The sequence below is a fragment of the Miscanthus floridulus genome, chromosome 19 (assembly GCF_019320115.1).
Source record: "Miscanthus floridulus cultivar M001 chromosome 19, ASM1932011v1, whole genome shotgun sequence".
In the NCBI taxonomy this organism is placed as follows: Eukaryota; Viridiplantae; Streptophyta; class Magnoliopsida; order Poales; family Poaceae; genus Miscanthus; species Miscanthus floridulus.
Window position 1 is genome coordinate 68831032 of NC_089598.1, and position 23584 is coordinate 68854615.

General features: G+C 43.7%; 1 protein-coding gene across 1 annotated transcript; it reads right to left on the bottom strand.

The window, feature by feature from the left end:
* Positions 1-3511: 3511 nt before the first annotated feature.
* Positions 3512-3955, bottom strand: LOC136526152 (uncharacterized). Its single transcript, XM_066518915.1, has one exon. The coding sequence runs from the start codon at positions 3953-3955 to the stop codon at positions 3512-3514; it is 444 nt and encodes a 147-aa protein (XP_066375012.1).
* Positions 3956-23584: the final 19629 nt, after the last annotated feature.

A 23584-nucleotide genomic window follows, 5' to 3' on the forward strand; every position in this document is an offset into this window, starting at 1 on the left:
GGTTTGCATTTGCATGTTTAATCTTTTGTCATGCATACACTAGGTAAATCATATGGTAGGCTTGCTTGGTATCACTCTTACCCTTGGAGCAAACCTACATGGCTTAAATTGCTTAGGAGCACGGCACATAGCTTGTTTTACAATTATTTATCTAATATGTGCCAAAGTCTAAATTGTAGATAATGTCCCTCAAATACCATTTTTGAAAATGATTCTCACATTCATGTGATGTCATCTTTCAAGTGGTGTTTTGATTTTCAAAAACCAATGTGCATGTCTCCTACAGTATTCTATACTTGTATGCACAAATTTAGGGGGAGGTTATTCTGCAAGTTGGATGGTTTGAGACTAACATTCTTTTTAAGATTATTATGTGTGTAGTAGTCTCATTGCAAGGAAAATGGAGTCCCCAGAGGTAAGCATCAAACTTCAAATGATCACCACCTTTCAAGTGGTGTCAATCAAATTGGTTTCTACATGTGGTATTCCTAATCGATATCATTGTGTTGACTTCAATTTGATATTTCTATGCTTTTTCCATGCATTATTAGATTAAACTCCCTTGTGCAGTAATTTGCCGATTATGCATATATTTCACCTTCCATCATATGTATGCATATATTTAGGGGGAGCTTAATCTATATAATATGAGAGTAATTTTTTGTGATCTATTCCACTCCACATACAAAGGATCACAAAAATTGACTCTCTCTTGTGCTACTAATGTCTTTCTTTTCGGTGTTTGATTCCAAAGGGGGGGAATTTGTAGGACCAAAAGCAAGCACGATCATAATAATTTACAAGTAGTAATGGTCCAAGAAAGGGAGAACAGTGGATTATGGAGTTAGGGGGAGGCTTAAGTCCATAATGCCATTTGGGGACATTTGCAAGGGCAAGATAAGTTTCCAAAGTTTTTCACATGTAATATCTTTTTGCATCATATAATCTTGTCTTTGCATTGCATCCTAGCAAGTAGATAGTTTTTAAATTTTTGCATCTAGTATTATTTGCTTGCTTTGGTCGTGTTGTCATCCATCAACAAAAAGGGGGAGATTGTAAGGAAAATGGACCCTAGGTCCATTTACTTTGGATTTTGGTGTTTGATGATCAACACAACCAAATTGGACTAATGTGTTTGCATGTGTTTATTTTACAGTTCAATAGGATACAACGCAAACTTGGATCAACTTTGGAACATGAGGAAAATTATCAACACTCAAAAGAAGACAGTGGAGGAGGTGTTGACAGCCTAGAAGTGAAGCAAGAAGTCCAAGACGCGAAGATTTTGAAGCCCGAACAAACCCACGCGAAGAAACGGAAGCGGACGGTGGCTGAGTGGGCACCGCCCTAGGGGTGGCGGTGCCACTAGAGAAGGGCTGCTGTAGCTGGAAGAAGAGGGGGCCCCGAACAGCAACGTGTGCACCGCATTGGTCACCACCATAGGGTGACGGTCCACCGGACAGGGGGTGGTGGTGCCACCTCCCTAAAATTCCAGAGAGCAGCGACTTGGGGACTTGGGCACCGGCCAGGTCACCACCCTGCGGTGGCGGTGCACCGCCCTATGCATATTGCCCCAATGGCCGGCTTGTCAGTGAAGCAACAGCTAGTCCACGTGGTGGTCACCACCCTGTTCGGTGCCAGGCACCACCCTGTCCGGTGACCACGCAAAAACGTGGAGCTCGTCCCCAACGGCTATATCTCCACTTGTGGCCTATATATATGACTCCAACCGGCCATTTGAAGTGTGAGGGAGCTGAGGGAAGATAGGAGGGTGTTGCTACACCTCATTTGTGCTCTCCACATGCATAGAGCTTAAAGATCACTTGGTGATTAGCGTAAGTGCTTTTGCGAAGTGCTTAGGTTAGTTAGACCACGCTCATATGCGCTTGCTCTAGGCTTAGGTCTAGTTGCTAGTGAGGTTTGCATACCTCTAAAACCAAGGTGCTTGCACGTACCATGTTTGTACTCAACGGGACTTGTAGTCTTGCGAGACCACACCAACCGCATTTGTGGTGTGGCCGCCACTGTGTACCGAAGGGAACAAGGCCCACAGTGGTTCAGCTGGAAGCTTGATAGTGAAGACGGCGGGGAGCGGTCTGGGAGAGGCTTGCCGGAAGGCACACCGGAGACCCACTTGCTCGTGAAGAAGACCCGGGGCTATCCACGGAGTTACCCAACCGGGTGCTTGTCCCTTGCGAGGGGTTCCAACGAGGACTAAGGGGAAGCTTGAGCGCTTCTCGATACCTCGGTAAAAATACATGTTTACATTGTTACCTAGATTGTGTGCTTTACTTTCCTATCTTAGTTGATAGGCTAGTTGATAGGGTTGGAACCTAGGTTGCAAGACACTTTTGCGATAGAGATAGCAACACTTTAGCAAAACCGTAGTTGCACATTTAGATAGATTACTTTCTTGCATATATTTTTGCTAAGGTGGAATTAGAGGCCATAGTTAGAAGTAGAATTTTAAGTTGTCTAATTCACCCCCCTCTTAGACATCACGGTCCCTTACAAAGGTAATTCAAATACACAATCGTCAAAAAGTAAAAACACATCTATTACTGTTTTTATCCTCTATTTCTCATCTATCACTGCTCTAGATGAATGATGACGAAGCTCTAGAGTGGCCAGGCCGACTACGGCAGCCTATCAGGTCCCTCTTGTATGTGTAGGGTTGCTTGTTTTAAGAGACCTTGTTGGCATGTCTTGTTTATCATGCTTCCTACGAGGCTCCTATGGTGAGATGTCTTGCATATCGCGCTCATCGCTGGAGGAACTTGGGAAAATATTCGTCTACGAACATGCTATAAGTGACGGCCAACCTAAAACTCGTCTAGGCTGATCTTTGATCCGTCTATAGTGAGTGATCTTACTTCTTACCATTGTGCCGACAATAATTCACGTCAACACTAGTATTACATTACCAGTTTGAATAACTTATCTGATGTGATAAATATTTTTATCGTATGGTCAATGAGTGTTGTTTCTAGATGTTCTAAAACGGTGCTTTTTCATAGTATTTTTATCGTATGGTCAATGTTCTAAAACGGTGCTTTTTCATAGTATTTTTATCGTATGGTCATTGAGTGTTGTTTCTAGATGTTCTAGAACGGTGCTTTTTCATAGTATTTTTATCGTATGGGTCACGTATGGTCAATGAGTGTTGTTTCTTGTTTCTAGATGTTCTAAAACGGTGTTTTTTCATAGTTTATACATTCTTAAATCAAAATTTGATTAGGGTGCCTTCCATACGGACGGAAGTTTCTATCGGACGAGTAGGAGGTAATTCTAGGAGGCCACCACGGATCAAGATGCACAGTATGGTATTATATTTATTATTATGGTACCAAGCCGCGAGGAGTAGCAAAACGTATATCCAAATTAAACTCTCACACGCTTTAGAACCTAGCAAATTATTCAGGCATGTTCTTTACAGTAAAGACACATTAGAAAATTCAACGAGTCCGCGGCTGCTGCGCCATTCCAGCATTGGGATCAACCGGCGCCTCGATCAGCTGCAGGACTGGCTCACGGCGAAGGCGCTGACCAGAAACGACTGTGTGAACTGCTTGGCCTGAAATGTGAGTTGGTCACCGGCACGGTCGACTTGTCTGATACCGAGCCAGCCGAACTTGATTTGCACATCCACGCCGTACACCTCGTGGATCGAACCGGGCTTGATGACCCCTCCAACCGTGCTGGAGAAACGGAACTTGAGCTGTTGGCCGCCGAAGGTGACTGGAATCTCACACTGTCGTGCGAGGGTCACTTCTAGTTTGCCGTCCGGGTTGAGAACGTATGATCGCACACCCTGGGGCAGGAGTCCACGCGGTAAGTTGTTTTTGTCCAGGATGTCGTATGCCGTCCCTGTTGCAGCCGCCTTCAAGCTCGCTGCGTACGCAATGTGGTGGATGCAAGCCACGGTGGCGAGGAGGAGAATGTGCTGCTTGGCCATGACTACTGATCCACTCACAGAAACTTGCTTGCAAAAGCGCATGCGTAGTATATACTATCAAACTATATGGGATGGGAATGGGATATGGGAGCGGATCATCCTTGGCTCCGGTATATATAGGCACGTATGCGAATCCAAATGAATCAGAGTTGAATTGCGCAATTATTCCTACCAATTCTGCTCCATTGAAACGGTCCTCACAATGAATACGAAAACGTCATCGTAGTATCAAATTAATCACAATTTAATTATATATATATTTAGTTCTGGCTAAATTATGTTCCATCAAAACGGTGGCCATTATAAATAGTAGAAATTAATAACCAAGATTTTAATTGCTGTGATCCCAATATATATAATGCTATCTAAATGACATTTCACCAGAACGTTTATCACACTGCTTTTCTATTTTTCTAAAATACATGGTTTTGGTATATAGTACGGGAAGTACGATTCCCATGAAAATCTGCCTTCTCCTTTCTAACATAGTACAATATTTATAATAAACATTGTTCGCAGTTCGAATGGTATAATTCATTCTTGGTCTACAAATCATATAATAAAAATTTATGTCCTGTCAGTATATAATTTGGAACACTTGCAATTATATTTACATTTTTGTTTCTTACATAATTTAATTAAATATTGTATACTTGAAATAAATTTTGTGAAACATATGATTCCCAAATAAATAATTTTATAGCCACAAATTTAAACGAATATTTATTACTACAAAGGCATCGTCCATGTACCATAAGACATAATATTGATTGACCTTTCACATGAAAAAGGAAAACTCATAGGAACAACAGTTTAAGACCAACAGGTGTACTCCATCAATCAAATACAACAAAACTGATGGATTCAAAAAAAAAGTATCTCGGCTACAGAAAGTCCTAAGTTCCTAATTGGTACGTAAAATATTTCATTCAGAAAAATAAGAGGGGCATGATGCAGTACCTTCTCAAATGTGCAATGAATTACTGCCATGGGATGTGCTTCATCTCATCCAGCTCCGTCTCATAGTGGCTCAGCTACATGCAGTAGAGCTCAGGATCAGGAAACATCGAGGCATGTTGTTGACATGCAAAAATGTATGAACATGGAAATTGGGGTAGGCCATCAAGTTTCCGGCATCAAGAACGTACATGAAAAATATTTGGAACCACACAAATCAAAGCATCAAGCAAAAAGAGAAGAAAAGGAAAAGGAAAAGGAGATGGTGCCACCCCCACTGAACCAGCCTGGCCAAGGTTGGGACGGCTCCCCCGTCGGGCTTTGGCTCGGTCTGGGCTCTCCCGGGTCAAGAATTCCCCGTGCCTTGGCCGTGCCCTCGAGCAAAGGATGGCTTGGACGAGGACAAGGTATCAAGGCTTTGCCTCTCAACCGTCAAGGCCTTCTTGGGAGCGGCACTTAGAGACACATCAAGCCATCCACAGATGGCCTGGAGTGTACGCGCATACATGACGGGTGTAGCCCTGAGCCCCTGGCTCATTTGGACAATCAGCCGAGGGTTAGTTAGACTGTAATGCCCTTAATCATGGAATTTAATGTACCCCTATGTTAGACTCTCGTCAGGTGCACCCAAGTCCTTCATGGCCTCCTGGGTCACACTTGGGGTGGCGATGAAGGGCTTTCTTTGATCACGGCTAGGACCAAAGGGGGTTGAGTCCTTTTGGCCTTGGATCGGATGTCTGTCTAAGGACATGAGGGATACCTTCATGACTTCTTGGTCAGGTAATGCCCTTGGTGAGCTTCACACTGGTAGAGACTAAGCGAGGGCCTGGTCAATCCTTTGAGGGAATGTTGGCTCTGGGCCCAGTGAGGCGCCCTACTTACTTAGCCTATCGTGGGTCGGGCAACTTGGATCGTGCCACTTTGTCGCTAAGTGACCCACCCCCATCGACGTGTTCAAAGACAGGCTTCCTAGGCTCAGGCTACACATTGCGATGGCCAGGGCGTTCCGCTCACCCGAGCTAGAGACCGCTAGTAGCCCCGCAGCACAATGCCCGTCGCTCTCGATCCCCTGGTCTAGGAGCGGCCATGTGCCGTCCATAGGCTAGCCTTCAAATTCCTAGGAACATGGGACAGAGGATCCCCCCGGGACCTTCGTGTGGCCAGTTTGTCATCGAGCGAGGCAATTTCTCTAGGCAACCAGGCATGCCCCTTCCCCCTGTTGCTAGTAAAGTCTTTTGATATTTTTCGACCACCATGCTAGCTGAGCGAGTTAATGTGCATGGTGTGCTGCGCTCCGCGTGGAGCGAACCGCCCCGCCACACAGTACTAATCCGAGGAGCACGTGGCCATGCCGCTTCAAGTACACAGGTCGAGGCCATCAAGCCGGTGTGGAGGATTCAAAAGGGCGTGGTCCCTCAATTCTTAGATAGGAGTACGCGTGGGTGGCATCAGCAGTATGTTGCATCTAGGCCGTCACGCCGTGGCCCGTCGTATTGACGTGACGAGGCAAAGCCGAACCACCTGAGCAGACGCCCCACTAGAGTGCCTAATCCAAGGCAGGCCCGGCTATGGGTCCAGCTCATCAGAAGCCACGCAGAGTGCGTCTCCATCCAATATCTCACTGCTGCGTCGCGTGGTCGTGTGCGTGGGGTGTGGGGTGATAGGGCCATGAGAAGCATGCAGAATTACTCCTATATTTTGTGGCTTGCTAGTATTAATATTCATGATTTCTGTTGGAATCGGTGGTGACCACCGAGTTCACGATCTTGGAGCTGGCTTACAGCTGGCCTGGCTCGTTACCACGAGCCTGCGCTCCCACAGGTCCCAGGTCCATCGGAGCTACAACATATAAGGCCTTGGGCCTTCCCAACCCAAAAGACTAGCTTGATAGGTGAGGGTTTTCCCGCCTTATATGTTGTGCTCCCCCACAATCGCTACACGATGTGGGACTAAACCCCAACAATCTCCCCCTTAGTCACACATTGGGGTGCCCCTGCCATATGTGACGCTCGAAATTTTTTATCGGGTTTAGCTTTTTTTTACCATGGGCTCTGATACCAATTGTTGGAACCGGTGGTGACCACCGAGTTCACGATCTTGGAGCTAGCTTACAGCCGGCCTGGCTCGTTACCACGAGCCTACGCTCCCACAGGTCTCAGGTCCACCGGAGCTACAACATATAAGGTCTTGAGCCTTCCCAACCCAAAAGACTAGCCTGATAGGTGAGGGTTCTCCCGCCTTATATATTGTGCTGCCCCACAATCGCTACACGATGTGGGACTAAACCCCAACAGTTTCAACATTCATATGCTATATCATTGGAAACATATATGAGTCTAGTTTCCAATGCAACAAAAGGTGCATCTTTTGGACTTCCAAGCTTGGAGTTATGACCGTTTTAGTGGAAGCTGCACAAGCTGTTTTGTGGCTGCAGGGGAAACCGAGGACTCTTCAGTTTGTCCACCAAGATGATCTTGTATTTCAGAAAAATAGGAAAGCACTGTGATAACGTTCTGGTGAAATGTCATTTAGGTAGCATTATATCGATATCAAAGCAATTAAAACATTGGTTAATTTGCACTATTTATAATGAAAAACGCTTTGATGGAACATAATTTAGGCAGAACTAAATATATATGCAATTCAACTCCGATTGATTTGGTAGGATGATGAACGTAATGTTTTCGTGCAACGTAATGTCATTTAGGTAGGGAATGACTACGATTTATATGTAGGTTATTCCGTATTCATTGTGACGACCATTTCAATGGAACAGAATTGGTAGGAATAATTGCGCAATTCAACTCTAATTCATTTGGACTCGCATACATGCCTATATGTACTGGAGGCATGGATCATCGACTCCCATATCCCATTCCCATCCCATATAGTTTGATCAGATATACTACGTGGGCTTGCTAGCAAGTTTTTGAGTGGATCAGTTAGCAGTCATGGCTAAGCAGCACATTCTCCTCATCGTGGCTTGCATCGCGTACGCGGCGAGCTTGAAGGCAGTTGCGACAGGGACAGCATACGACATCCTGGACAAAAACAACTTACCGCATGGCCTCCTCCCACAGGGTGTGCAATCCTACGTTCTCAACCCGCACGGCAAACTAGAAGTGACTATTAAGTTGCATGCACCGATCAGTTCAACCAAAAAGCTTTAAGTTGATAGGAAGAGGTAGATAATTCACTTATATTCCAACACTCTCCCTCATGTGGAGGCTTCCTCAGGTTTTAGACGTGAAATAGGAGTGAACAATAATTATTTTATTCAATTGCGCTAACTAGGATTGAAACTCAAGACCTCTAACTTTGATACCATATTAAGTTGCATGTACCAACCAGTTCAACCCAAAAACTTAAACGGATGGAGAAAGATGGGCAATTCACTTATATTGTAACAGTGACCCTCGCTGGCCAGTGTGAAATTTCAGTCACCTTTGGCGGCCAACAGCTCAAGTTCCGTTTCTCCAGCACAGTTGGAGGGGTTATCCAGCTCGGCTCCATCCATGAAGTGTACGGCGTGGATGTGCAGATCAAGTTTGGATGGCTCGGCATTACACAAGTGGACCGTGCCGGTGACAAACTCACGTTTTAGGCCAAGCAATTCACACAGTCGTTTCCAGTGAGCGCCTTTGAGGTGAGCCACTCTTGCAGCTGATCGAGGCCCCAGTCGATCCCCCATCCCAATGCAGGAATGCCGCAGCAGCCGCGGGCGTGCGACGCATCATGCATATCAGCATAGGCATGTGCGAAGCATTTTGTTGAATTTTCTGTTGTCTTTACTGTAAGAACATGCATGAATAATTTGATTGGTCAGCCTTGTGAGTTTCGAAAAAAATCCATTATATAGGATGGATGGGATCCTATGAGTCATTAAGCACACAATATTTGTAGGAGGGGCTGGCATCGAAACTGCTATGTGCTTAATGACTACCAATTTGTAGGAGGGGCTTTGGAGGAGCTCTATGCATTGTTTAGCGAGGCTTTGGAGGGGCTTCATGCATCGTTTAGCGGTGGGGGCTCGAGCGCACTCCACCCAGGTGCTAGATCTGCTGCTAGAGCTTGTCGATTACCACACTATTGTGTGAATGATATTTAATTTAAATGCTTGGTTAGCAGCTATGATTCTTTTAATTTCTAAAAAACTATGCCATCAGTGAATCCATGCAAGTTGTTAGTCTCCCTTGTGCTTGCTATGCTTGCTGATCGGCGTGGGCCTCGATGCTGACCGGTCAGCCCTAAGCAATCCCCAATCATGTCCACGGCTGCCTACAAGTCGTTCTTCACTAGCGTGTGCTTGCATCCTCAGCGTTGTACCCAAAACCCACTAGTCTGTCCTGGAGCCATTTTCTTCACTAGTAGATCAACATTAGTCATCGGCTCATGAATATAATAGCTAGCAAAGCATTTGGAAAGTAGAAACATAATCGTGGAAACAATGAGAGATCCTCCTAGTCGGACCACATAAATGAGGTCAGCTTTCAGCAGACACGTTGAGTTGCGTGGGTTGAGAAAAAATCCTTATTTTTAGCACACATACGTCTCTACCGGAGGCGACGCACGCGTGCGTGTGACACCGGAATTAGGGGAGGGGGAGGGAGAGGACATGTGATGGGCGGAGGTGGTTGGCGGTGAGGTCACCGCGCGCCGGGTGACGGTGGACAAGGTCATGGCGAGGAGTTTAGGGTTAGGATTTTGAGTTTTAGGGAATCCCATGGTCAATAGTTTTAGAAGAGTCCTAGTGGTGGTGGTGGTGGTGGTGGTGGGTTGAGAAGCAGCGGGGGTGGCATCAAGCGAGCCGTGGGGGACAATCGGTTTGACGAAGTTAGCGGTGGGGGAAAGGAGTCACCGAAGTTGTAGCTGACTGGGATTAGGGAAGGGCGGCGAAGGAGCAACGACGGGTGGAGAAGTCACTGGTGAGGTTGCCAGTGGTCTGGGTGATGGCCAAGCTAGGGTGGGGTGGAGTGGGAGGGGAGAAGAGCAAGGTTGAAGATGAGCATCGGTAGTCTTATAGGTATGCATGCAGAAGAAATGGCCTCGTGTTGAGGTTGATGTTAAGAGGTCCGATCTCTAGTTAGTTGTCGTTACCGACGCCCAACTATCCATGGTCCAGAAGAAGATGACAATGAAAGGAATGGTTGAGCAGAAAAAATGTCACATATTTGTGCTTCATGAGAGGAGAGGTGGAAGACAATACATATCGAACCGCCTTGCAGCCACAAGATGGTCGACCATGGTTTTTTTTGGGCATTGACTCGCAGTGGGCTATGGTAGTACCACAAAAAGAGTTTTTCCATGTGCATTATCGCTAGACAACGAACACATTCCCCGTGTGCATTATCGCTGGATGCACATGATGATATGTAGACATGAGAAGATGTGCATCATGAGGATACGTATGTAGTAGGAGAAAGCATTGGATGCACATGAGGGCATATTTCCCCTAGAGATAAAAAAGCGGACCTGTTTGGTAGCTGATTTATACAGGCACATGAGTGCTCTGCCTCTCACACATACACTGTGCAGACAGCCAGCAGAATCTGCTTTTACAAGACGCCGAACAGGGCGAGCACTCCTTCCCATTAGTGGTTCCATTGGAGATTGTAGCTGCCTCACCAAGCTAGTAGACGAAGCACACAAGACACACAAGAGGAATGGTGGCATAGATCCCCATTGATCTTGCACAACAAACCTACATGAAAAATCACATTATTCTTTGTTTACATCCTCCATAAAGGTATTTTGTCTGTATTGTGTTCAATGTACATACCGCATCATGTGACATGAAAATCTTTTTGTGAATATTTTTTCTTTTCTATTTGCCGGGAATGACAAAGGAGAGGTGGCATGCAAGGCCAAGAGTGTAACACCCTCGGTGTTACCGCTTAAATAACTTTGTGATAAAGTGTGTAGATCAATCTTTGTAACTCAAAATGATCAATAAAAATGCTAAACGAAAGTTGATTCGATAGTTCATGCATATCAAGTAGGGTTTGAAACTAATTTTTATTGAACAAAAATACTATAGAACATGTATGTGACACTTAAATAAAGTTTGAAGTGCAAACTTTGTAGATGACAATGAAATACTTGCTGTAGAAAAATAATGTTACTAGCTGGTATTTCTAATAGTCTAGAAACCGAACTTGAAAACAAATCCAACTCAAAAACTTAGAAATTTTCAAGTCTGCCAATAGCTAGACATTGCTATGTGTAGCAATTTATTGTGAGAGAATGGGTTAAAGGGTGGTGTAGTGTTATAGCTCAATTTGGTAGTGTCTTATGCCATCTTGAGCATGGTGAAGCTGGTTTGGCTCCTGAAGCAACCGTTTGGTCGTGTTGAGCGCTTTAAAATTCGTGCGCGTCACATGTCTCAGGCTAGTTGGCCACAATCACCGTACTCGGGCGTTTGGCATCGCCGTGTTGGTCACGCGTGCGCGCATGGCCAACCATGGCTGCCTCTGGCCTGGCTATGGCTCGGCTATCGATGGCCCTGCCATGCCAAGATGAAGCCACTGCCAGTGCTATCACCTCGCCGTCACATCTACCACTGCTGCCTCACCACGCTGTCGACCCGCATCACGTCGCGATGCTGCAGCTGTCGTCCCATAATCATCATGTTCGCACCTGTCCGCTGCATCTCTGCGCTGTTGTTGGCCCAGTGCATGTCGCCTCTACCACGCGCACGTGGTTGGCTCGCCGTCGCCTTGTCATTAATGACACTGCGGCCGTGCGGGCCATGTCGGTCGGGCGCTCGTGCACCTGTCGGCTAGCGCTGGCATGGGGGTCTACCGATCTCACCGCTCGCGTCCTACCAAGGCAAGGACGAGCCGAGCCCACCTGCCGCACCCCATCTCTCTCTTTCTCTCTTTCTTCCTCTGCTTTCCGCCCCTGTCGGGTCGTGGTCACGACGAGTCAGAGAGCGAGCACCTCTCATTAATTCCTCGTGCCCACGTCTCCGCCTTTACATCCTCTTGCCAACCGCCCCCACCCTGCCTTGATTATGGCCAGGCCAAGCTCCAATTTTGGAGCTTTGCTCCTGCCGTCGTGCCATTAAAGCACAACCCGCCTCATCATGGCCAGCTCCAACCTCTCCATCTCGCATCGAATTGACCACACCAGTAGCCTCACCTAGAACCCCTCTTTATCATGCGCATGCTAGTCACAGCCCTAGTGCCACCTCCACGCCGCTGTCATGGCCATGTCACTGCGGTTCATCGTCGAGCTCGCCGCGCGCACGCAACCAGACTTGCTCGGGGCGTCTTCGGCCAGGACACCGCCATGGGTAGGATCATGGTGCATCACTGATGCTTACCCGTCACCTCTATTATCTGTTGTATGTTGTGGCTCACCAAAATGCGGTTGCCGTCGCCGGGGAGAGCCCGCTCTGCTTCACCCTCGTTCGTGGAACCACCGCCCATCGTCGTGCGTATGCCCATAGGTGAGCATCGGTCCCCTAGCTAGGTCTACAAGGGTCTTAGGTGGCCGGCGTACTACCTAGTGCCATCGCCCACCGCGCCGGCGAGCGTGGGGCATCTCTAGGACCTCTCCAGTGCGAATGTGAAATGATACGAGGGCTCCATTGCAAAGTCACTGTCTATAGAAATAGAACATGTAGTGTTCGTGCTATTGTCTGATAACGCGAGGGCATTTTTGCAAGAGTGCCAGCACATGTGAGGGCTCCACGCCGTGGGCCGCCTTCGCACGTGGGCCGCGTTGGGCTGAAATCGGTTTATCTTTTTCGTGGAAAATAGAAATAGCTTTTCATTTTAATTCTGAGCTGAACTTTGGTAATTAATATAAAATAATGTAAGTCTCCAAAAATTATGAAATAAATTTTGTTATGTTTCTAAAATTATGCTCTAGCTGTTAGTGTATTTAGTTCATATATGTGCTTGTTGATACCAGGAGCTATTAAATTATTTGAGAGTGCTCAATATTATTAAGTTAATTATTGTAGGAATTTTTGTGGTAGATTAGTAATAACAAAAACCCTAAAATTTTTATAGTAGCTTCATTGTATTATTATGTGCTCACTATAATTTTTGTAGCCCTAAAATAGACTATTTAATATGGTAGCTAAATATCCATTAAGGCTAAATGAATAATGGCATGATATTGGTTTATAAAAATTAAGCACTTGTAGGGTGAGCTTGGAATCTATTTGGTAGAGATAATGATTAGCTTAGTATCTTAGTCATTAGAGCTAGCTTAGTAGCTTAGCATGTGTATTCTTATTTTAAGAGTTGCTGTTGCCAAAATACTAAGTGTTGCATCATCGTTGCATGCATGTAGAGAACGAGTTGGTGGAGTTCATGATCGCCGGAGAGCAGGAGAATGAAGAGGTGATCGAGGAGTACGAGGATGAGGTCCTTGTATAGGAGGAGGTCCTAGAGCCATCACTAACTAACTTAGCTGACAATCCGCCTGCCCAAGGCAAGCCCTAGTGCACAACCCTTATTTGAATAATCACTGGATATATATGTGTGATGTGTATTTACGTTACAGGATTTATATTGAGGTGTACGACGTGGATAAACCTACCTATGAGTCATACTAGCATAGGTCGAGTAGCTGCTATGCTTGGACTATTAGTAGTGTGAGTAACCTGTCGTTACTCACAATAGGTGGTTATTATTATTACTCTCATGATAAAACGGTGAAAGGAAATGGAGACTGGGCAGGGATATGGTACGGGTATTGGTGGGTGTCATAGGTTGTGTGTCGTGGCCAACGGGACATAACTTGGTTACACTGTTTTCCCTGTCCGTGTCGGTTGAGGACCGTCCATTGCTGTGGATTCTAGTTAGGTCACAGACTTATTATTCTGAGCACATACTTGCTTATGGGAGCGGGAAGACTTGTTTCTCTCTTGTCTTAGGTTCCGACTCTTTTTGGACCGACTAATTGGAGGCGGGAATGGTGGAGGTCTAAGCACCACACTAAGTCCGGGACTCAGGAGTGGGGGCTTAGAGTCCAAGTTTGGACGGGGACCTAGACCCTTTGATAGGAGAGTGGTGGGTTGGTCTTGCTTGTGCCTGGGGTATAAGCGGGAAGTGTGTTTCAGGGTACCTAGCTGGGATACATTAGTTCGTGAATCGCCATGTGATACGGTATGGCTTGGCTATGATCTAGCACCGTAGTAAGAACTGAAAGATGAAAGGGAGTGAATGGATCTGATTGCTCAACTCTCGCATGAAAGTAGAACAGATGCTTACATAGAATGGTTAGCTAATGAACTAATCACGACTGCTAATAAAACACATACAAAAGGATTCACTACTAGTAATGTTTTTCGCAAACAAAAAGGAAACCCAGCAAACCATAAAGCTTATCATATCCTTTGGAGTCAGAAAATTATTCCCATTAGTTGGGTAAGTCTTGCGAGTACATTGTTTACTCAGGGTTTATTTACCCCTGTTGCAGGTGTAGCTTGAAGAGTAGCTGTTGTGTGGAGGATTCTTCTAGTGGGCACAGACGGATCCTTGTATCTTATCGTTAGATGCTTATTTCAATTTCGTTGTTTAAATTCTGCACTCTGAACTTGGTATTGTAATAATGTATTTCTGAGAACTCTTGTTGTATGAAATGGACTAAGTATTATAAACTCATTCTCATTATTAGATCCTAGATGAAAAACATGGATTGTTCGAGTTCTCCCTGGGGGTGTGCTTGATGGGACCATCTGATGTAGCTAACTTTCAGGGTGCTTAGTGTCTAGTGGAAGACGAGCGCCTCCGGAAACGTGCTATTTTCGGACAATTCTGCCACAAAGAGACTGCTTGGTGACTTGGGATTTTGATTCTCCCTTTTCTATTGTAGCTAGGGCCGGATCTTGCTCTACGACGAGGGAGGGGGCGCTCAAGCCCCCTATCACCGTTGATCCTCTAGAGTGCTCCCCTGAGCAAGCTTTTTGTGGCCACAAAAAATTAATCCACGTAATACCACAATTAACTAGATTTGTTTGCACAACCAGAACAGTACTACTATACATGTTAAAGTGTAGACATATAAAGGAACTTGTAGTGTGTACTATGCAGCATGCATAGAACGGCAATCAATCATATATACGGACCAATGCATGCAGCTTTATTTTGGCAACACTTTTAACCTGATACATGTAAAGGAAATTGCATTGCATTAGTAGTAGCAGGATAAAAAGCCTACAAGATGCCTCATTTGCCTTTTATTTCCGTTTACCACAAACCAAGATTTTTCTGCTACCAGCAAGCAGTCCCCGATCGATCTAAAAAAGGATCTAATTATATTATCTCTTAGGCGCAAAAATTTGGGTGAAGAATGCACCACACGGATGGGCAAGTTCGATAGAAGCCCCCACTCCCCACACCCACCCACCCAATTACCCAAACAAGCATGTGAAGGTTGTTGTTCACTCACCAATGGCAGCAGAAGGGTACGTTACAAGGAGTGGAGCACCCATAGCCGATCGGAGATGAGACGTAGCCGATCGGAGATGAGACAGCCAGCAGTGGTGGAGCGCTGTGCTTCATGCCTTTGATGGAGCGAGCGTGCTCACGAGCAAGGCTGATGGTGTATGTTGCAGGTGAATATAGCGAACCCTTTCTTATAGGCGCCCTCTGATGGAAATGCCCCCATGGCTTGCATTACCACTGAACAACAAACATATTCCCCATGTGCATTATTGTTGGATCCACATGAAGATATGTTTGCAACATGAGAGAGATGTGCATCATGAGGATACGTAGCAGCAGGAGAAAGTGTTGTATGCACATGAGGGCATATGCCCCTAGAGATAAAAAAGCTGATTTATACATTCACTGCAGCTACTCTACCTCTCACAAATACATTGTGCAGACAACCAGCAGAAGCTGCTTTTACAAGCAGCTGAACAGGGCAAGAACTCCTTCCCATTAGTGGTTCCATTGAAGATTGTAGTTGCCTCACCAAGCTGCTAGACAAGGCACACAAGACACACAAGAGCAATGGTGGCATAGATCCTCATTGATCTTGCACAACAAACCTACGTGAAAAATCACATTATTCTTTGTTTACATCCTCCATAATAGTATTTTGTCTGTACTGTGTTCTATGTACATACCACATCATGTCACATGAACATCTTTTTGTGAATAACTTTTCTTTTCTATTTGCCAGGAACATTTCATGGCAAAGGAGAAGTGGCGTGCATGGCCAGGAGAGTGCTTGGTGACTTGGGATTTTGATTCTCCTTTTTTCTTCTACAGCTAATGGGCAGATCTTTGCTGCGCGCGCGGGGGGGGGGGGGGGGGGGGGGGGGGGGGCTTGAACCCCCTGCCACCGCTGATCCCCTAGAGTGCCCCCTGAGCAAGGTTTTGGTTGCCACCAAAAATTAATCCACATAACACCACAATAACTACCTTTTTTGGCAATGATGAACAACTAATTTCAGTAAAAAAACTAGAAAAGGGGTTTCTCGCTTTCGTAAAGAAGAGCCGACCATTTATGAGTGCAAAATGGTAAAGTTTACCAATCCCTAATGGAGATTAGGGTTCAGCATGTACTACATTCCTAAAGTAGAAGAAAGAAACATAAAGATAAAAGATAGTGGATGTATTATATTGATTAGCCAGGTCCGAAACAATCATTTGTACCTCATATATATGGGTCATCCTGATGAGGAGAAATTCTAGAAAACACTAAGTAGGAAAGGGAAGTTACCTTCGGTTGTAGGGTAGTTGGTCTTGATTAATTTAGTGCTAACTAGTTTAGCCATGTTCATGCTATCTTTTTGTCCCTAGAGGAAACCTGTAGAAACTAGATTACTATCGATCACGTTTTTTTCTAGCAATGTGATGAACACAAAAACAAATGTCGGCTTGCTAGATGGAGTGTTCTATGTAAACCCAAGGATTTTGGTGGACTAGGGATACAAAACCTGGACATTCAAAATAGATGCCTATGGAGTAAATGGTTGTTTACGCTTATAAATGAAGAGGGAGCATGGCAAAGGCTTCTAAGAAAAAATATTTGTCTAACAAAACTCTAACACAAGTGCAACATAGGCTAGGTGACTCCCATTTTGGTCCAGCCTTTTGAAAGTTAAAGAAGATTTTTTGGCCAGCGCGTGTTTTAAAGTCTAAAGTGGGGAACAAGTCAGATTTTTGAAGGACATTTGGTTAGAAGACAAACCCCTTAGCAAGGCATATCCTAATCTTTTTTCAAATTCCAAGGAAAAAAGATGATACGGTGGTGAATGTTCTACGGATTGTATCAATTAATGTATCATTTAGGAGAGGTTTAGTTAATGCTAATCTGAACTCTTGGTATGATTTGGTGTCCAAAGTCCTCCCATTCAATCTCACACCGAGTACAGACTTGCTTAGGTGATATCTGACTAAGAAAGATTTTTTTCACGATCTGATCTATTATAGGACTATCATTAAGCAAGTTCTACTGGGAAAAACCCCACTTTAAAAATTAAAGGTACCGTTGAAAACAAGATCCGTGTGCTTGCGGATATTTCTGTAATCGTTAAGAACTATTGTAGTTGATGTTTCTTGGCGGCGTCACTAAGGTTAACTCTATCTTAGTGATGGTGCTAAGAAATACTAACAGGTATTTCTGGCGCCGTTGTCGGTGATGGACTTAAAACCTCCACACTTGGTGATTGGGCTAAGAAATGCCAACAAGCATTTTTGGCGCCGTTGCCAGAGAGGGCATAGGTTAAAGAATCTAGCAGGACATGATTATAAGCACATGCATGTAATGGTAGCCATAGTTTATGTAGGCAAATTCTACTTGTTTTCTTCCTGTTGTGCAATGAAAATAGGATAGCGTATGAGTGGTTTTGATCTACCGAACAACTCCACCGATAATCTAGAGGCACTCCTAAGGAAGAGCCAGTTTCATACCGCTTTTTCTTCTACTACTCCGCCAGCAGTTGAACCAGTCACCCTCGTACCATCCGCTACTACCGAAATGGCCAAGTCACTCCGTGACTACTCCACCCCCACTGTTGCCAACGTGCCCGTTGGGCCCGCTGTCAACATAGGTACCGAAAACTTTGAGCTACGCACTGGCCTGACCACGATGGTGTAGGCAAACCAATTCTATTGTTTGCCTTGTCACGGCGTGGACGCACACCTGCAACACTTCCTGGAGCTGTGCGACACCATCGTCATCAAAGACATTGCACCAGTAAGCACAAGGATCCGTCTGTTTCTATTCTCCCTTGCGGGGAAAGCGAAATAGTGGTTTTACAAAGAAAAGGAAGCTATCAACACGTGGGACAAATGTTCCGCAGCATTCCTCGTGAAAATTTTCCCCATGGGCAAAACCAATGCCCTGTGGGGGAAAATTTCAAACTTCCAGCAAAATCACATGGAATCCATCCCCGAGGCATGGTAAAGGCTCCAAGATTACATCCAGGCCTATGTGCACCACGGGATGGAAAATTGGCTCATGCTCTAGAATTTCTATGAAGGGCTCACACCCATGTCAAAGGGGCACGTAGATGCTGCTGCTGGAGGAGCATTTCTCTCCCTCACCATCAATAATGCCATAACACTCATCGAAAAGATGGTGGCAAACCAAAGATGGGGAGAGGAACACAAACAACAAAAAGGCATGGATACCGTGAAGGAGATGGATATGCTTGTCGTAAAAATAGACAAGTTGTTATCAAGACTGACCAAAAGGGCCCACGACAAGGAAGCCATGAAGGCCACCGTTTAGGCCACGAATTTGCAAATGACTTGCAAATTCTATGGCGAGGTCGGACATTCAGGGAACAACTGCCCCGAGACCCGTGAAGACGCTGCATATATCAACAACGGGTTCCAACAAGGTAACAATAATGGATGGAACAATCAGTCCTGCCCACAAGGAGGTAATTCAAACTTTAACTCAAATTGCAGTTCGAATCAACCTTCCTTGAAAGACATGGTCTTAGGCCAAGCAAAAATAAATGAAAATATAACTAAAAAGCTAACATATAATGACAAAATGCTAGAAAATATTAACTTTAAAATAGAAGGTTTATCTTCCTCTATTAAAAATCAATTGAGCTTTAACAAAATGATAGAAACAAAATCAGCTCAAATCGCTGCTGCTTTTCCTCTTAATAATGAAGGGAAGATCCATGGGCAACCCGAGAATTCTCTTGAAAAAGTTAATGCGGTGACCACGAGGGGTGGTAAGTCCACTCGTGATCTACCAAACCCTAACCATAAAATAGGAAAAGCACAAGGGCAACAGGAGGACGGACCTTCACCATCTACAAAAACACAAAAAGATCACCAAGAGGAGGAAACAACACAGCAAGACTTCATCGACACTAGTTACATGCCGTTTCTGACAAGAAAAAGAAAGCAAGCCATGGATGAGCAATTCGCTCATTTTATCGAGATGATAGAAAAGATACATGTGAGTGTCCCCCTAATGGACATCTTGCATGTACCTTCCTACGCAAAATACATCAAAGACATCATCAACAATAAACAACCTTTTGTCATCCATGGAGATCGTCAAGCTAATGGAAGAGTGTAGCACTGCTATACTCAATCGTCTACTTGAGAAGAAGAAGGACCCTGGGTGCCCCACTATCACATGTTTGATCATGCCTAGTGTGATCTTGGGGCAAGCATAAGCATTATGCCCAAGACCATCTTTGATAAGTTGAACTTCACCCACCTTGCACCTATGCCAATGATGCTCCAGCTAGCCGATTCCATAGTCAGCTATCCGGTTGGGATTGCTGAAGATATCCTAATGAAAATTCGGGGTTACTTCATCCTAGTCAACTTTGTGGTGCTGGACATGGAGACAACGAAGGAATCGCCCCTCATCCTTGGGCGACCATTCCTTAGCACTATGGGAGCACAAATTGATGTTGGAGCTAGAGAAATCTGCTTCAACATCAATGGCAAGGAAGAGAACTTTGACTTTCGGCCTAGGCTAGAGCAATGCTCCATGATTAGAATCAAATATGGGCCGAATCCACAAGGCATAAAGGAGGTTGTGATACAGCCTCAATTGGTGGACAACCTCATCAAGAAAAATAAAGAAAACAGAAGAGGCCGGAGCCAAAGAAGAACAACCCAAAGCAAAAAGAAGAAACATCAGAGGTTGTTCCCACACCATCAAAGAAGGAAAAGGTGTGGAAACAAAAAGGAGCTCCAAAGTCCACCACCACACCACCAAAGTCAAACAAAATGGTGTGGAGACTGAAAAGGTACAACCTACTTCTCCAGGCAAGGACGTACCATCATCAAGCAAGAATTGAAGGAGGAGAGTCCTGCTCATTAGACTTTAAAATGGTGAGCCCTTGCCGAAGGTAAATCGGTAGTTATCCATTACATTTACTCAAATAAACTATAATTAATTCTGCTAATACAAATAAATACTTCTGTTAAAATCTTGGTCTCTCTTCAATGTTCCGTACAAAGCATATTTTGGTTTGAAGTATGATAGTGTGCAATCATATCTTCATAGGCTTTTTAAATTAAGCATGGTGCTTAGGTTAAATAGCCTACCTTGATTAAATGATAAATTTGATCATCGTACCAAAATTGCTAAGTATAGACCATGAATGATGAAACTAATGCAAAATTCTTTACCATTAAATAAATCTTTGTTATCCTACCATGTTCTATGCAAGTATGTTTTGGTTTGAGTATGATCTTTGTAGCGGGGTCATGCTTCCATAGGCTTTTCAAATTAAGCATGGTGCTTAGGTTGTTTAGCCTACCTTGATCAAATTGAAAAATAGTTTGATCATTGAACCAAAACTACTGAGTATAGACATGGATAGGGAAAACAAAAAATATAAATAAAAACCACATGCAATAAATACAATAAAGCTACCTCAGAGTCATCACCAGTCATCACCAAGCAACCAGCCGTAAGCTAGCTTAGGGGAGGGCCAAGCAAAGGTAACATGTATCTTTTATTTATCACTGATATTTCTTAAACTTATTTTCATTCATAAAAAAATATGATAAAAATACAAAAAATATATGAATTCCACTCTCATATGTGTTTAAGGAATGTTTAGTTTCTCCTAAGTTGAAATGATGAATAGTTGCTCTGTCTATAATTCATCTGTGCTTAGGTTATAACTTTGTATTCCTCGAGATTTAAGTTTGTTGGCTAAAAATGTCTCATCCTAAAACATGAAAACTTATGGGTTTGCAAATGCATGCTCCTTTTCTAAGTTGTTGCGAGTTATGATATGGTACAAATACAATTTACTATGACTTTGTTCTAAGAGAAACTTGACATCTGGAGATCTCATGTTCAAAAATGCTAAAATTCAAAAGTTCCTCAATGATCATGAATACCTACCAAGGCCATATGACATGATATACATTCAAAACCTTAGTCATGTGCTACTTGCTATTACTTTGAGCTTTGTCAAATTGTTGTGACCCTTGTTGAAATTCTTGTCATGCACCCATGATCAAGACACACGTATGAGAGTTACGCAAAAACATGATTTTTCCATCCACCAAATAATTACTCCATTTATTTGTCATGTGTATCTCTCTAAAAAATTTCATATGCCAAAAAGAATAGTATGGGCTATGCTAAAAAAGAAGAAAAGAAAAATATTCATGCCAAAAGGACATGAGAGAAAAAAATGCATGCCAAAGAGCATGAAGAAAAGAAAAGAAAAGGAAAGAAATAATAGATAGCCCATACTTTTAAATAAAAGGCATTCATCCAAAAAAGAGAGAGATTCATGATTGAAAGGAGTACCTGTAGCACCCGGTTTTAAGAACAAAACCAGATACACATCATATGTGAGCCCAGGAAGTCAAATCTCACATATAGCTACAAATAAGGGTAATACCAAAAGACAATGCTCAATATATAACGTACTTAGTATAAAGGATATAACCTTAGACAGCAAACAGCAGAAAGATAACTTTGATCTTTGGGTGAAGACTCCAATTCCATAAGGACAACTGACTGGTTGATCACAAGCCTAACACCTCCAGACTAGCAATCTGGTACCCATCAGGGATTTTTTCAAAGATTTAAAAAGTAAAGCAAGCATAAGTACATGTCATACTCAACAAATATAATATGGGGTTCATGAGGCTCAAAAGGCTAACACTGGTTAACTATGATTAGCTTTTAATGAGTCATGATTTTAGCAATAGGGTGGCAAGAAGTTTATACACAAGCCCACATAAACACATGATCAGGTAAATATGAATAATAAATAGCATAAACAGTAATCATTAGTGAGCATCTTCATCATCAGTATCATTAGTGTTCATCATCTATTCTGTAAGAGTCCAAGGCCGCTCGTGACTGTGAGCATAGTTGATATACCAGTTTTACACTCTACGGAGGTTGTACACTTTCACTATGAGTCATGATTTACCCTTTTGCTCGATGCGGCCAACCTCTTGACCCACTACCAAGGAAGGTCAGCAGGGTTCACTATGAAGCCTTTCAAAGGTTTGTCTAACAAGTTAGGGCCGCTAAGGTTTCCCCATCAATAAGCATGAACTCCCCTCCAAGGAGTGACTAACAAAATACCAAGAAACCAAAGTGCACCCTCTTGGCAGGCCGAGATCATACCTGTTGGAGCCCCTCTTGCGCCATAAAGGTAACCACTAACAAGCTAGAAAAGGTCCTCATACTAAGCTAAAGCCAGAGCCATGTAGCCCTCATAGCTATACTTTAAGTCCCGGATGTTCGCTTATAGATAAGTCCTTAGGGAGAGGAATCTAGAGCACCATAAAATAGCCCAATGCTCTAGCCCCTTGGTCTATGTTGCTAAAAAGCATCTTTTAGTGTTTATTGCATATGTCATTAGTCAAGTTACAAGATCATGGCTTTAGTTGAGTACTAGCATTATACTACCCAATGCAATAACCCATAGGAATCAAGGAATCTAGGATATCAAATAGCTAGGAAAATTACTACGGTTGGCAAGGTAGACACATGCATATTATTAAAATGATATTAAGGTGAATAGGACAACAAGAAAGATCCTATGCTATACTTGCCTTAAACTCAGATCCTTCTTCTAGTCCAAACCTTCAATGAATTGCTTCTAGATTCACCGCGTATAGCTCACCGACTGGACATGATCATAAAACACCACACAAGCATCCATGCAATCATACACAAAGCAAACAATAGAAATAAATTAGAACAATACACCAAACATAATATACAACAGGTAAAAATGTTTTAAAGATGTTCTACATGTTACTACGAACACACAAACGCGAAAACCACTCTAATCGGAGCTATAACGAAAAAGTTATGAATTAAACAAGATTTCCTATAATAAAATAATAGATTAAATCTAACCTTGAATTTCAAAAGTTGAAAATCTAACGCAACTTGAATGGATTAAAACAGAGTTAAAACAAAGATTTTATGGCCTAAATAAGACTAGTGGCAAAACTATGAATAGATGAAAGCGTATTTTGGATCTAACAGAAGAAACTACGTTTTCAAAAGAAGAAAACGTATTTTGAATCTAACAGAGGGATTTTACGCTTTCTGAAAGAGAAAACGTATTCTGAATCTACTAGAAAGAAACTACGCTTTTGGAATAGGAAAACACATTCTAGAAGTGTGCCATGGAATGCGGGTTATATTACGTGAAACTGTAGGGGCTCTTTTGCAAATAAACCCGGCAAAGGGGTACGGGCGATCTTGGACCATTGGATTGAA

Coding starts and splice junctions, on each gene's coding strand:
- LOC136526152 (XM_066518915.1), bottom strand. CDS start 3,955: ATGGCCAAGCAGCACATTCTCCTCCTCGCCACCGTGGCTTGCATCCAC.